The 16,164-nt window shown below is 48.9% G+C and overlaps 1 protein-coding gene across 1 annotated transcript; it reads left to right on the forward strand.

Annotated features, from left to right (window-relative positions):
- Positions 1-6,698: 6,698 nt before the first annotated feature.
- On the forward strand, positions 6,699-14,532 carry PHOX2B (paired like homeobox 2B; the record flags this gene model as incomplete). Its single annotated transcript, XM_081332127.1, has 3 exons — positions 6,699-6,939; positions 9,361-9,548; positions 14,086-14,532. The coding sequence occupies 3 exons, from the start codon at positions 6,699-6,701 to the stop codon at positions 14,530-14,532; spliced, it is 876 nt and encodes a 291-aa protein (XP_081188253.1).
- Between the last annotated feature and the right edge of the window lie 1,632 nt (positions 14,533-16,164).

The raw sequence follows: 16,164 nt of genomic DNA on the forward strand, positions 1-16,164 counted from the left end.
TAATTATTATTATTATTATTATTATTATTATTAGTAGTAGTAGTAGTAGTAGTAGTAGTAGTAGTCGGTTTTGGAAGATTAATGACACTTTTGGTGTTGGCTCCGCGGTTTTATTTTCTCCCTGCCCTCCGTTGTTGTTTGGGGTGTGTGTTGGCGTGTGCACATAGGTGCGTGTCTTCGTGCTACTTTTTAAACCGACTTGGAGTATCCCTGCGGAAAAAGCCAGTTAAACATTGCCCAAATAAACCAGCAGGGTTACCATGTTCAATTCCTACGACGGCACCTCAAAACAACAACAACAACATTACAGTTTTGTTTTTGAAATATCAACTCGAATTATCAAGATCCAGAGGACCGTTTGGGATTTTTTGGGGGTGTGTGTGTGTGAAAAATGTTTCAGTCGTATCCAAATCCTAAACAGGGCTTCTACCTTTTGTACAATCTCGCAATGGTTATCATTGTGTCATGTTTACGCAATGTAGACCGGAGGCGGTTACCCTTGGAAAGCCGTTCGTTACGCCAGGAAATCTCATTTTGAACGGAGGCGGATTGGTGTTAAAGTGACAATGAAGTTATTCTCAAAGTGATTCCATTCTAATACAAAATGTGGCTATATATCGGCAGAATGATCTGGAAATGATTTTGCATCACAAGCCAGCAATGTCAGCTCTAAAAGTGAGACGCCAACCCTACACTTCGCACGACACACAAAGGCATCACAAGCCAGCAATCTCAGCTCTAAAAGTGAGACGCCAACCCTACACTTCGCACGACACACAAAGGCATCACAAGCCAGCAATGTCCGTTCTAAAAGTGAGAGGCAAGTAGCTCCTGCAAGCTACTTCAGTTAAGGGCAGCTTAACTGGAGGGGGAGGGGCAACACCCCCACCCACCCCCCCGCCTACATTTACACATCAGACGTAGAGGACAGGGACTCGTAAAGCATCGTCGGAACTTGGTAACACGGATTAGCGCTAACCTGGGTTCATCCGTTCTTGAGCTGGCCTCTTGACTCCGAGTTAGCAAATCCGGGGAGTAAACGCAGACCCTCCCCCTCTCCCCCTCCTTCCCCCCCAACCCCCCCGCTCCTTGTTCTCCTATAAACGCGGGGCATACAAACTTCTCCCCCTGGGGAAGCGGCTGTTCAAATGCAACAGGGAGAAAGAGAGGCTCGTTAATTCGAATTAACCTGGAGAGGTAGCAGGTTCCCCGCCCGCGCGTCTCCGTTCCAGCCATTGCTTTGCTCGGAGCGAGACCCGGCCACGTGCAACCTTTCCCGGGGGGTGGGGTGGGTGGGTGGAGGGGGTTTGTGGGAAAAGTGGGCGGGGTCTACCTGCATTGACTCCGCCTCCCGAGGCGGGGCTGAGTATTTCTCCTCGCGGAGGGTCGCGCTTCCCATTCAGGAGCCGCTGCTGGAGAGCTGACACTTTCTACACTCCGGAGGCCAAAGAGACGAAACGCCCCCCCCCCCACACACAGAGGTTGTTGTTGTTGTTAGCTGCGAAGTCGTGTCCGACCCATCGCGACCCTATGGACAACATTCCTCCAGGCCTTCCTGTCCTCTACCATCTTCACACACAGAGGACGCCCCCTTTTTTTTCTCTGAGCCCCAGTTGCACAACCGCCTCCTCTCTTCCCCCTTGCTCCGGGGTGCCTGGAGGAGGGGGGGCTGTTTCCAGGAACTTTGGTGGACCCTACGGACTACGGCAGGGGTTAGGGTTAGCTCTTGCAAGGGTGTAGGACGGGGGTAGGCAACCTTGGCTCTTTGATGGCTCGTGGACTTCAACTCCCAGAATTCCTGAGCCAGCATGGAGGGGAACTATGGCCCCTTCATGGCTTGTGGACTTCAGCTCCCAGAATTCCTGAGCCAGCATGGAGGGGAACTATGGCCCCTTCATGGCTTGTGGACTTCAACTCCCAGAATTCCTGAGCCAGCATGGAGGGGAACTATGGCCCCTTCATGGCTTGTGGACTTCAACTCCCAGAATTCCTGAGCCAGCATGGAGGGGAACTATGGCCCCTTCATGGCTTGTGGACTTCAACTCCCAGAATTCCTGAGCCAGCATGGAGGGGAACTATGGCCCCTTCATGGCTTGTGGACTTCAACTCCCAGAATTCCTGAGCCAGCATGGAGGGGAACTATGGCCCCTTCATGGCTTGTGGACTTCAACTCCCAGAATTCCTGAGCCAGCCATGTTGAACGTCCACAAGTCATCAAGGAGCCAAGGATGCCTACCCCTGGACTACGGACTACGTACGGAAAGAGAGAAGCAACCTGGAATTAAGGAGAAAGTTCCTAACACGGAGGACAATTAACCAGTGGAACGTCTTGCCACCAGAAATTGTGGGAGCTCCATCACTGGAGGTTTTTAAGAAGAGACTAGACAGTCGCTTGTCTGAAATGGTATAGGTTCCCCTGCTTGAGCAGGGGGCTGGACTAGAAGACCTCCAAGGTCCCTTCCAACTATTCTATTCTATTCTATTCTATTCTATTCTATTCTATTCTATTCTATTCTATTCTATTCTATTCTATTCTATTCTATTCTGTTGTGTTCCATATTCTATTCTATTCTCTATTCTTTATTCTCTATTCTATTTTATATTCTATTTTATATTTTCTATATTTTCTATATTCTATTCTATTCTATTCTGTTGTGTTCCATATTCTATTCTATTCTATTCTATTTTCTATTCTATTTTCTTCTATTTTATATTCTATTTTATATTTTCTATATTTTCTCTATCCTATTCTATTCTATTCTATATTCTATTTTCTATTCTATATTATTTTCTTTTCTATATTTTCTCCTGTTCTATTCTGTTCTATTCTATTCTATTCTCTATTCTATTCTATTTTCTATTCTATATTATATTCTTTTCTATATTTTTTCTATTCTATATTCTACATTCTATTCTATTCCCCTCTCCCATCCCCACAGGGGGACAGACAGTCCACTCCGCTTGTCAAGTTAACCCTCCTTCCCGTTGCCTGGAAGCCCCCCCCAGGAGAATGTCGGAAGGAGCCCCCTGGGCGAGCTTGCCAGAAAGGTATGAAGACAGTCCTCGACTTAGCAACCACTCATTTAGTGACTGCTCCAAGTTACAAGGGCACTGAAAAAAGTCACTTAGGACTGGGTTGTTTCCCCCCCCCCCCACACACACACTTAATAACCGATGCAGCCTCCCCGGGTCACGTGATCAAAACTGGCAGGCTTGGTGACTGACTCCTACTTATGACGGTCGCAGTGTCCCTGGGGTCCTGCGGGTCCCCTTTTGGGTCCCCTTTTCTGACGAGCAAAGTCAATAGGAAAGTCCCGATTCACCCACCAGCAGGGTTCCTGGCTTAACGATCCCAGGGATCTCCTCACCAATTATAGCAAGAAAGGTCACAAAATGGGACAAGATTCACGTAGCCGCGGTTGCATTTAACAACAAAAATTGGGGGCTCAGCTGGGGTCATTCCGTCAAGGACTACCTGCCTAAATCTATCTGCCTGCCTGCCTGCCTGCCTGTCTGCCTGTCTGCCTGTCTGTGTCTTAAGTGTTTTTCTTGAACACCCTGTGTCGACCCAAATAGGGGTCTTTTTTGTTCTTTTTATACACACACACACATACACACATACATATGCACACATACACAGACATACACGTGTGTGTATATATACAAACCTATACACACACACATATATACACACAGAGACATATCTGTGTGCATACATATATACATATTTTTAAAAAATTACACACACACACACGTGTGTGTGTATATATCTCTATATCTCTATATCTCTATATCTATATCTATCTATATCTATCTATATCATCTATCTATCTATCTATCTATCTATCTATCTATCTTTATCTATCTATCTTTATCTATCTATCCTATCTATCCTATCTATCTATCCTATCTATCTATCTATCCTATCTATCCTATCTATCCTATCTATCTATCTATCTATCTATCTATCTATCTATCTATCTATCTATCTATCTATCTATCTATCCATGCATCATTTATCTATCCATCCATTATCTATCTATCATCTATCTATCTATCATCTATCTATCTATCTATCTATCTATCTATCTATCTATCTATCTATCTATCATCTATCTATCTATCTATCTATCTATCTATCTATCTATCTATCTATCTATCTATCTATCCATGCATCATTTATCTATCCATCCATTATCTATCTATCATCTATCTATCTATCATCTATCTATCTATCTATCTATCTATCTATCTATCTATCTATCTATCTATGCATCATTTATCTATCCATCCATTATCTATCTATCTATCTATCTATCTATCTATCTATCTATCTATCTATCCATGCATCATTTATCTATCTATCCATCCATTATCTATCTATCTATCTATCTATCTATCTATCTATCTATCTATCTATCTATCTATCTATCAATCATCTATCATCTATCGATCGATAGATATATGTATGTATACATACACACACATATATATATATATACTCATACGTGTGTGAGTGAGTGAGTGAGTGAGTGAGTGAGTGAGTGGACTGGGCGGGAGCCTTCTCCTGAGTAAGTACCCCCCCCCCCGTTTGTTACTTTAATTACCGACTTGTTACCCAGACCACAACGGGCGGTAATGAAGGTAATGCAGCTAATTAGCCCTTGGTCTCTCTCTCTCTCTCTCTCTCTCTCTCTCTCTCTCTCTCTCTCTCTCTCTCTCTCTCTCTCTCTCTCTCTCTCTCTCTCTCTCTCTCTCTCTCACGGGCCGCCGCTGAGAATCCCTTTCGCTCCCCCGTCCGGCCGCGGAGGAGACCCAGAATCCGGCCAGGACAGATGCGCCAACGGAACGAGGGCAGAGGAAGCCAACGGAGCCATCCGCTGCTGCGCGCAAACACGCAGCGCCCGAGCGCGCCGGCCAAAGCCTCGGGGACCGGGCCTTTCACCCGACACGTGTCCGTCGAGGGGAAACCTTGCAGAAGTCGTGGGGAAGGGGTGTGGAAGGCGGGCCCACGGCAAGCTTTGGGGACCCTCCCCTCCACCCCCCCTACCTGTGACCGGAGACGGAACGGGCTGGTTTGCGGGAATCTCGAGAAGCGGGTAGTAAATAGAAACGAAGCCAGGAGCGCTCGGGGAGGGGCTGAAATCTGCCGCGGAGAAGGGCGAGGAGAAGCGGGGGGGGGGGGGGGAGGATCGTGCGCGCACGAGGACCTTTCCAAGGGAAGGAGACGAAATCCAACAGAAGCGATGCTGCTCCTGCTGCTATGATGATGATGATTATTATTGTTACTGTTATTACTATTATCAATTTTGAAGTTTTGCCCGCGGGCGCCGTTTTCGTGCCACGACTGCACGACCTCGGGGTGCGCAGGATTTCCTTCCCTGGAGGGAACCCCGCGAAGGAAGCGCCGCCAGACCGCAAGGCGCGGCGAGGCAGCAACCCAGGGCGAGTCTTGGGTTCGAAACACCCGCGACGCGCTCTTTCTTCGCCGCCTTTCCTATCTCCGCGGCCCGGCCCGGCCCTGCCTTCCGCGCCCCCACCCCCGCCGGTCTCTTTCCGAGGGTGCCCACCTCCTTCCTGCTAGCGTCTCGCTCCTCTATAAGGTTTCACGCCCTTCGGGGGGTCCTTTGGCCGGGCAATTGAGCGTGTAACGCGTTTACAAAACAAGTTTCCACGATGGCATCAAAGGGGGGGGCTGGCCTTCCTCAACAGCCGCGGAGAGGTGGAGGGGGGAAAGGGCTGGGAGATTTTAAACCACCACCCTCCTTGGGAGGGGTGGGGGGGTGGGAGAGTAAAATAAAGCCCTGCGCGGACCCGGGCTGCCGATCCCTCTCCTCCTGACCCGCTTCTTCTCGCCAGGGGAGGTTCCGCGTGTACGTGTGAACGCGCGGGCTTGGTGGTTCGGCGGTGCGTGTCTTCTGCGTGTAAGGGCTTTCCAAGCTTGGGGTGTGTGTGTGTGTGTGTGGAAATCGTCACCCCGCTTTCTCTTCGTGCCCAAGAAGGCTGATTGAATTAAAAGACCGGGGCGGGGAGGGAAGGAGGAAGCAGAGAGGGAGGGGCAGGGACGTAAAACGGGGGTGGGGAGAGAGAGAGAGAGAGAGAGAGAGAGAGAGAGAGAGAGAGAGAGAGAGAGAGAGAGAGAGAGAGAGAGAGAGAGAGAGAGAGAGAAGATTAAAGTCTAATTAGAGATGCAGGAATCAGCCGGAGGGGAACCGAAGGGGGGGGGATGTGTGTGTGGGGGTGTGTGGAGGCAGTTCGGGAACGCGCCTTCTCCCCCTCGCGCGCTCCCGCCCTCCCTCCCTCCCTCCTGCGCTCTCCCCTCGCTCCCCCTCCCTCCCCGCGGCCTCCCTCCCCCCCCCGCCAGTCCAATAGACTGATGAGTTATTGTCATGTAAAAAGCGGCAGCCTTCAGACCCACCGCTTCGCTATTGTCCAAGAGGAAAGAGCCAAGTTTATTATGAGGACTATATGCTCTAGAGACCTCGGGCTAGGCAGCTCCTAGCAGCAGCCGTTTTTTCATAAAACCAGGCTCGGCTGCTAGCTCGGAGGCCACACTGGAAGCGAGAGCCGAGCGGTGAGCATCTCTGCCCGGCCTCGGCTCTCTCTCTCCCCCCCTCCCCCCCCGCCGGCTCGGCCAGCCCGACCCCAGCCCAGCCTTCCCAGACCCTCTCGGCTGGGCCAGCTCCGGAGCCTTTTCAATGTATAAAATGGAATATTCCTACCTCAATTCCTCCGCCTATGAGTCGTGCATGGCCGGCATGGATACTACCAGCCTGGCCTCGGCTTACGCGGACTTCAGCTCCTGCAGCCAAGCCAGCGGCTTCCAGTATAACCCCATCAGGACCACTTTCGGGGCCACCTCCGGGTGCCCGTCGCTCACGCCCGGATCTTGCAGCCTGGGGACCCTCAGAGACCACCAGAGCAGCCCCTACGCGGCAGGTAAGCAAGCACCTTCTCCGCGCCTTGCTGGCCCCGGCTGGGGAAGGAAGGAAGGAAGGAAAGGAGGAAAGGAGGAAAGGAAGGAGGGCGGGCTGGCTGGCTGGCTGGCTGGCTGGGGGGTGGGTGGCTGGCGAGCCAAGCCCGGCCTAAAACCGCGCCTTGATTGCATTTGGAAAATGGCAAACTGGGCTTCGTCTTTACCAAACGAAATTTGCTTACCCAAATGAAAGAATTTATCACGTTAGGAGCGATTGCAAGGGAAGGAGAGGAGGAAAAAAAAGAAGGAGGGGTGGGGGGGAGGGAAAAAGGGGGGGGCGGCGGCGGCGGCTGTAATTCACTTACACGGTTACCCTATCCGAAGTCACACCCGAAACCGCCAACAAAATTATCTTAAGCTGCCAAAATGATCGGCATAATTTATTTACTTTGCGACGGAGACTGAAAAGCGAGGGGAGTAATTAGATAACGCGAGGAGGGGAGGGTGATTGCGGAGGCGGCCGCGCCGAATTGTCGCTGTCTCCAAAAGCTGCTGCTGCTTCTTCTTCTGCTGCTGCTTCTTTTTCTTCCTCCTCCTCCTCCTCCTCCTCCTCCTCGCTCGGAAGGGACCCCCCCTCCCCCGCTTTCCCACAGCTAGGCCGGCAGAGAAAGAGGCGACGACACGGTAGCCCCCGATGGCAAACTTGCCCGAGTTTTCACCAGCTCTCTCCCGGAAGGATGCGCCGAATCCGCAGCCAAGCGCTGGGACGCCGCCTCGGAGGACCACCCCCCCTCCCGCCCCGGGATTTAAACCCCTCCGGCTGCAGAGCTTCGGGCCCCGCTTTCTAGAGCTTCGGATTTGGGGAAGGGCCAACGAGTTCCCGTCTAAACGCCCGCCCCCCTCCCCGGCCCATCCTGCCGTCGGGGAAGCGCTTCTTTTCGCGCGGGTGGGCTTCGCGGCTTTTGGGGGCCCGAATAAATGGCTGGCAAAAACTGGGTTGGAAAAAGGGGGCGCGCGGCGGGGGGGGGGTTTCCTCCACCGCCTCGTCCTCCTGGTTTGATCAGCGCACTAAGCAAAAATTAAGTTTATATATGTATATGTGTGTGTGTGTGTGGATGGATGGATGGATGGATGGATGGATGGATGTATATTTACACCTCCCTAGACTAATTCAAGTGAGCTTAAATGGACTCCCGAAGATGGTAGAGGATAGGAACGCCTGGAGGAACGTTGTCCACGGGGTCGCGATGGGTCGGACACGACTTCGCAACTAACAACAACAACAGACTAATCAAAGCGAGCCTTAACTTTGGGTTGGAGGGGGGCATACCCGCCGTTCCGTATAATTAAATTATGAAAATCGCCGCCTATTTAAAAGCGAAGGAATAGAATAGAATAGAATAGAATAGAATAGAATAGAATAGAATAGAATAGAATAGAATAGAATAGAATAGAAGCAGGAAGAAGGAATAGAAGAATAGAATAGAATAGAATAGAATAGAATAGAACAGAATAACAGAATAACAGAATAACAGAATAACAGAATAATAGAATAATAGAATAATAGAATAATAGAATAATAGAGTCGGAAGGGACCTTGGAGATCTTCTAGTCCAACCCGCTGCTCAGGCAGGAAACCCTATTTCAGACAATTAAATCGACGTGAAGAAGGCGAACGAAAAAGGGGGGAAAGGAATCGCGCGTCGACCGGCCTTTCCTTTCCTTTGCGCGTCGAGAAACACTTTAAAAAAAAATTAAAAGCGAGCCATTCCGCTTCCCGGGGAATTGAAAAGGGGGCTTCCACCCCACCCACCCCCAGCTCTGCCGAGGGTCTCCGAGCCAGCCTAGAGCTGCCGGGCAAAAAAACGCGGCGCCTCCCTCGTCTTTATTAAAGCCCCGATCCTCCCCTTTGCTGAGCGCGCGGCGGGCAAGAACGGAAGGACAGAATCCACACGTGCATTTTTATTTATTTATTTATTTATTTTAAAAAAGCCCTCTCTGGAAAGGGCGCCACGGGGAGAGCGCACGGCCGGACCTTTAAAAGCGGAGCGGGTCGCCTGACCGTGTCTCTCTTCTCTTCCCCGCCCCCGCTTTTCTCGCCACGCACATATATACTGTAACCCGAACTGGACTGTTGTTTCTCTGTGCCATAAAATATAGGTGGGTAGATATGCCTAATTCTGCATTTATTTATTTATTTATTCTCATATTTATCTAGCGGGCAACTGAATTTCATTTGTGATGCGTGCCGTTGTGCCCGCAGTAAAAATAAAAATAAAAAATAAAATGACAATATATCGGAGGGGGTGACCCATTGTAGAGCCGTAGGCCAGGAAACGTGGCTGTAAGAGATGCCCGCTTAGTGTGCATTCGAAGTGACAATAAAGTTGTTATTCTATTCTCTCCCTCCCTCACACTTTCGCCCCCCCCGCCCCCCATTCCAGTCCCTTACAAGCTCTTCACCGACCACGGCGGCCTGAACGAGAAGCGCAAGCAGCGCAGGATTCGCACCACCTTCACCAGCGCGCAGTTGAAAGAGCTGGAGAGGGTCTTCGCCGAAACCCACTACCCGGACATCTACACCCGCGAGGAGCTGGCCTTGAAGATCGACCTCACCGAGGCCCGAGTGCAGGTTAGGGAAGAAGCCCGGGGGGGGGGGGAAGGTCGCTGTGCAGGTTTTGCTTGATTTTTTGTTTAAAAAAACCCACAACAATACAGGAAACCAGAAGTTGCCTTTAAGCTTTACGTTTTAATTCAGCTGAACAAAGACGGGGAGGGGAGGGGAGGGGGCGGAAGAAAAAGCCCCAAATATCAGAAAAGCCTTATTTGGATACCACCTTTCTCATTACCTAAGCAACCCACCCAGCAAAGCTGACACACGCGTTAAGATCGGTAGGAAGGGAGAAGAAAGCAGAAGTAGCTACAAACGTTCCCTTTTGGGGAGTTCCCCTAAAGACGTTCCCCCCCTCCCCCGGTGGGTTAGGAGGAGCTGGGCTGTTTTCCTTGCGGTCCTTTCCTGACTCTGCAAGCGCCCCGAAGACAGCAAGCGGGGACCCTCTGCACACACACTCGCAACGGACACTTCTTCCTGTGCTGTCTCCTAATGCCGGGTCAACAGGGCGGAGGGCTCCGTCTGAGCTGGGGGAGCCAGGACGCGTGCTATTAAGCACATTGGTTTGTCCTTTAGATGGTAAGCCGCCCTGAGTCTTCGGAGAAGGGCGGGATATAAATGGGATTAAAATAAAATAAAAATAAAAGCCACCCCCTCCCCTGCACCCAACAGGCTGAAAGCTAAAGATATCAAAACGACGACAAAAGAAAACCTTAATTTATTATTATTATTATTATTATTATTATTATTATTATTATTATTATTATTATTATTATTATTATTATTATTATTATTATTGTTGTTATTGTTATTATTATTATTATTGTTATTGTTGCTGTTGTTATTGTTATTATTATTATTATTATTATTATTATTATTATTATTATTATTATTATTATTATTATTATTATTATTGACATTTGGGGGTTGATCTCCCAATTGAAGGAGAAGCTAAATTTAGTCAGCTTTTTTTTGCGGGGGGGGGAGGGGGAAAGGAATTCCAGATGCTGCCGTTTGAAGCCAAATTATTTTGCAGAAGCAGCAGCCCCGCGCTTTGCCTCCCTTAAGTTCTTTTGATTTTAGACCGAATCCTGCTTTTGTTGGCCGGGGATAAATTATATAAATTGTTGCAGGGGCGTCTTTCCGGGAAGGGCATAACCTCAATATCCCGGGAGCGTTTCCAGGTTAGGAATTGTGAACCTACGTGTCATTCCTCCCCTCCTTTCCCACTCCCCCCCCCGCCCTCCCCATTCTTGGCTCCAAGTCCTGGAATCTGTTTTGGTTTGAGATGTCACCCGTTTCTTAAGGAGCAATTCGGCTATTCCCAAAGAAGGAAAGGGCTGAAAGCGAAGGAGCGCGCGCGGCACACGGCACGTTCTACTACGCCGTAACAGGAATTTATTCCTGATTTTTTACTTTACTTTATTTTATTTTACTTTGCTGAAGCAAAAAAAAACTCTCTTAAGCGTCCTTTGCAGCGCGCCCGGATTTATCAGTCCGGCATATTTTAATGGTATATTCAATATGCCATTTTTAAAGTGTTTCGAAAGAAGAAAGAAAGAAAAAGAAAGAGAGAGAGAGAGAGAGAGAAAGAGAGAGAAAGAAAAGAAAGAAAGAAAGAAAGAAAGAAAGAAAGAAAGAAAGAAAGAAAGAAAGAAAGAAAGAAAGAGAAAGAAAAGGGGTCTTTTCAACTGCTAAATCCTGCCGGCACTTGATACACCTAAATACTATCCAAATTCATTTCCAACACCAGCTGCAAACGTTTCCCCCTCTGCATAGATAGGACAGGTGTCCATTTGACATATATCTATATATCTTTTTTTAAAAAATCCCATTTATATCCCGCCCTTCTCCGAAGACTCAGGGCGGCTTACAAGCTTAGCAGTAGCCTTCATTCTATGTATATGCCTGCTTATTAGGGCTTTCACACACACCCCAAGCGGCATTATTACAAAGTCAGCTTAATTGCCCCCAACGATCTGGGTCCTCATTTGACCTACCTCGGAAGGATGGAAGGCTGAGTCAACCTATCTATATCTATCACCTATCACCTATATTTATATCTATATATATCTACATCTACCTCTGTCTCTATCTCTACATCTATATCTATCTATCTATCTATCTATCTATCTATCTATCTATCTATCTATCTATCTATCTATCTATCTATCATCTATCTATCTATCTATCTATCATCTATCTATCTATCTATCTATCTATCTATCTATCTATCTATCTATCTATCTATCTATCTATCTATCTATCTATCTATCTATCTATCATCTATCTACACACACACACACACAGACACACACGGACGCCAGAATAAACTTAACCCCCCAAGGGTTTGCTATTGAAAGAGAAATAGGGTAGGTAAAAAGGGAGTTGGCTGGGTGACTTTGGGCCAAGTCCTTTTTTTCCTCACCCTCAACCTACCTCACAGGGCTGTTGTGGTGGGGTAAAAAAAGGAAAGAAAGAAAACGGAGGAGGGCGGAGTATTAGGTATGTTTGCCGCCCTGAGTGATTTATTTAAAAAAAATCATAAGAAAGGTGGGATTTAAAAGACAATCTAAATCGATACACGTGAGGTATCCCGTAGTTCTTTATCTGGGGACGTTTTTGCTTTTTTAAAAAAAATTGGGAATTTACAGCACAATATTTTAATCTATCGAAGTTCAGTGAGGCTTTTTTCCTCCGGGGCGCGGGGGGGGGGGAAAGGGGGAACTGGAGACTGAGTTAACCTAATCGACTCTTTCCGGACACACACAAAAATAAATAGCCTGCAATCTTTCGTAAAGGAATTATTTGCATTCATAAGCAGCGCACTATTTTGTGACAAAGAAAAGAATCCTGCCCTATTATCTCCTTTATGTATTGGTCTTGCTTTAGCACAAGTGATACCCCCCCCTTTAAAAAAAAACCTAGCTCCTTGTCTCCTTCAATTTCTCAAGGTGATTGGGGAGGGGGGGGGGAGTTGGTGATGGTGAAATAAAGCTTTTAGATCAACCAGACACCTTCCAGAGGCATTTCCCCCCCCCGCAGTTTAATTTTTTTAAAAAAAAAATCAACCCTACAAATCTAGGAAACTATTTTAGATTTCCGAGTCCAATCGAGAAAGCTATTTCTTAAAGCATCTTCTGAATTCCGGACGAGGTAAATACGCCTTTTGTTAACCAAACGAAAGAAATAGCTTTTTTGTACTTTTCGTTCAAAACTTTTGGTTAGGCTGGGAAGGAATTTGTGCCATACCAAAAAATAATAAAATAAAATAAAATAAAATAAAATAAATTAAAATAAATAAAATAAAATAAATAAAATAATAAAATAAAATAAAATAAAATAAAATAAAATAAAATAAAATAAAATAAAATAATAAAATAAAATAATAAAATAAAATAAAATAAAATAAAATAATAAAATAAAATAAAATAAAATAAAATAAAATAAAATAAAATAATAAAATAAAATAAAATAAAATAATAAAATAAAATAAAATAAAATAATAAAATAAAATAAAATAAAATAAAATAAAATAAAATAAAATAATAAAATAAAATAAAATAATAAAATAAAATAAAATAAAATAAAATAATAAAATAAAATAAAATAAAATAAAATAAAATAAAATAATAAAATAAAATAAAATTAAAATAAAATAAAATAAAATAAAATAAAATAAACTAAAATAAAATAAAATAAGCTAACCCATCTATTCTAGGACAACCTCAGTGGCTGGGAGATCCGCTTTCGATCAATGGGAAACGGTTTGGAATCTGCTCTTATAGTTCCAAGCCAAATTCAAATCTCTCTGCAGATTCTCAGGTCAGGGATGTCCCAAAGGGGATTTTTTTTTTGTCCCCACGAGGCAAACGGACTTTCTTGGTTTTCCTCTGAAGAACAAAATGGTGCTTTTTTTTTCTTTCCTTTTTCTGGAAAGTCAGAGCCGAAGAAGCTTCCGGGATGAGAAGCGAAACGTCTTCAAAGGAATAACCAGAAAGTCCAGTTGCCTCCTGAAAGAAAAAAAAAAGCCCCTTTGGGACAATCGAAATTCAAATTAATGCTTTGCAAAGGAGGAAACCGAGATCCTAAAGCCAAATAAATCCTTGGGAAAGGCAGAGAGGAAGCACCCTTTAAAAGCTCCCCGGGAACCAATCCCGGAGCAAGAACGGTTTTTCCAGGCTCGCCTTGCGCGGGTGTCCGAGGCTGTCCGAACTCGGAAGAAAGGGAAGCGTCGGAACCTGGGCGTCCGACGCGCGTCTTTGCGGCTTCCCGACGGGAAGGGGAGAGACTCGGAAGGAAGGGAAATGTCGGAACGGGAAGCTGCGGAAGAGTCCGAACTCGGAGGAAAAGGGAAGCGTCGGAACCCGGGCGTCCGACACGCGTCTTTGCGGCTTCACGACCTGCAGGAGGGGAGGGAAGGGAAGGGAAGGGGGGGGGGCAGAGACCCGAGGCGGGCCGGGCGGAGGAGGGCCGGGCGGGGGAAAGGGACGACGGCGCCGGAGAAGCCGGATCCGGATTAACCGGGAGCGCGTTCCCTTCTTTTTTTCGCCTCCAGGTCTGGTTCCAGAACCGGCGGGCCAAGTTCCGCAAGCAGGAGCGGGCGGCGGCGGCGGCGGCGGCGGCGGCTAAGAACGGCTCGTCGGGAAAGAAATCCGACCCGTCGCGGGACGATGAGAGCAAAGAGGCCAAGAGCACCGACCCGGACAGTACCGGCGGGCCGGGCCCCAACCCCAACCCGGCGCCCGGCTGCGGAGGCGGCGGCGGGCCCAGCCCTGCCGGGGGCCAGGCCGGTGCTGGAGCCGGCGGGCCCGGTCCGGAGGGGAGCAAAGGCGCGGCGCCCCCCGGCTTGGCCGCAGCGGGTCCCGGGCAGGGCTGGGCTGCGGGGCCGGGCCCCCTCGCCTCCATCCCGGATTCCTTAGGCGGGCCCTTCGCCAGCGTCCTCTCTTCCTTGCAGAGACCCAACGGCAGCAAAGGCACCTTGGTGAAGAGCGGCATGTTCTGAGGGGTGGGGGGCCGGGTCGGCCTCCCACCCCCCCACCCCACCCCACCCCACCCAACCCCCCAGCCAGCTAGCCGCGCTCCGGCTTGGCTCCCGGGTGGGGGGGAGCGTCCACGGCTTTCCCCGAAGGCTCCAAGCTGGGCGGTGTGTGTGTGTGTGTGTGTGTGTGTGTGTGTGTCCTGCCCCCACCCCCGCAAGTCTGGGAGGGGGGGTCTCTGCCCGCCGCCGCCTCCCCTCCCCTCGCTCCCGCTCGCAGGTAGGCGAAAAGCCAAATGGCCACAAGCTGCGCAACTTTGGCAAAGTAGCTTTTCTCTCCCCCCCCTCCCCTCTCCCTCCTTCCCCTACCCAGAACCCACCCGCCCCCTCCCCCGGGTCAGGTCGGGTCGCTCTGCCGAACGTGGGGGGGCGTTCCTTCTTCTTCTCCCGAGATCGACCCCCCCCACACACCCGGCCCGGTCCGCCTTGGGGAGTGGGCGCGCATCTTAGCGGCCCAAAACGTCCCCGGGGCTTGGCCGGGCACGGATCGTTTCCCTTCGCACAACCTTGGGGATGCGGGACCGGCTCTGTGGGGTCCTTTGGTGTTCTCTGAGCTGGCTGGTTTCCTTGCAGACGTCTCACTGCCCAACTAGGGAACATCATCAGCGCTCGGTGCTGCGCCAAAGCCTGATGGTGAGAATGCAAAGGCGCTGGGTCAGTGGAACAGCCTGCCTCCAGAAATCCCTGGAGATTTTTAAGAGGCTAGCCCAGGGGTAGGCAACCTCGGCTCTTTTATGACTCATGGACTTCAACTCCCAGAATTCCTGAGCCAGCTTTGCTGGCTCAGGAATTCTGGGAGTTGAAGTCCATGAGTCATAAAAGAGCCGAGGTTGCCTACCCCTGGGCTAGACAGTCACTTGTCTGAGATGGTCTAGGTTCTCCTGCTTGAGCAGGGGGCTGGACTAGAAGACCTCCAAGATCCCTTCCAGCTCTACTCTATTCTACTCATGAAAACCATCCTGTAGTAAGGTTCCTTACATTTCACCAGGTCAGAAAGCACCGCCGTTCAACCCTGAGCTACTGTACAAAAATCTTCTCTTCTAGGAGTACCGATTCTGGGCTTGCACATCCACGCCCTGGCCGCTAGAGGGCAGGCTCCTGACAGCCGAACTATTGTGCTTGGTTGCCCCTAGTGGCAAGGGGAAGTTCTGACGTTTCTTTCTGCTGAGCAGAGAAGGCGATGCTTTGAAGGGCTTGGGTCTTGGAAGGAAGGCACATCCCAGGCAGTGCAAAGAGGGCACATTTTTCACGGCACGGTCTCTTTTCCCACGCAAGGGATCGGTAGCCGAGGGTAGCTTCACCTGGCTGTGGCTACGGCCCTATTCGGGAAGGCAAATGACATCTTTTTTCGGCAAATGGGGATGACTGGTTGATGGTACAGAATGTGGGCCCCCATCGCTTGGGTGGAAATAGCCCAGCACTTGAGCCAAGCGCGGAGGTCCTCAACCGTGTCAACTTTAAGACTTGTGGACTTCAACTCCCAGAATTCCTCAACCAACCATGGTGGCTGAGGAATTCTGGGAGTTGAAGTCCACAAGGCTTAAAAGTTGCCACGGTTGAGGACCCCTGGCCTAGAGGACAGGAGCCCCCCATAGCTGT

Source organism: Vipera berus (assembly GCF_964194415.1).
Source record: "Vipera berus genome assembly, chromosome: 7".
Classification (NCBI taxonomy): Eukaryota; Metazoa; Chordata; class Lepidosauria; order Squamata; family Viperidae; genus Vipera; species Vipera berus.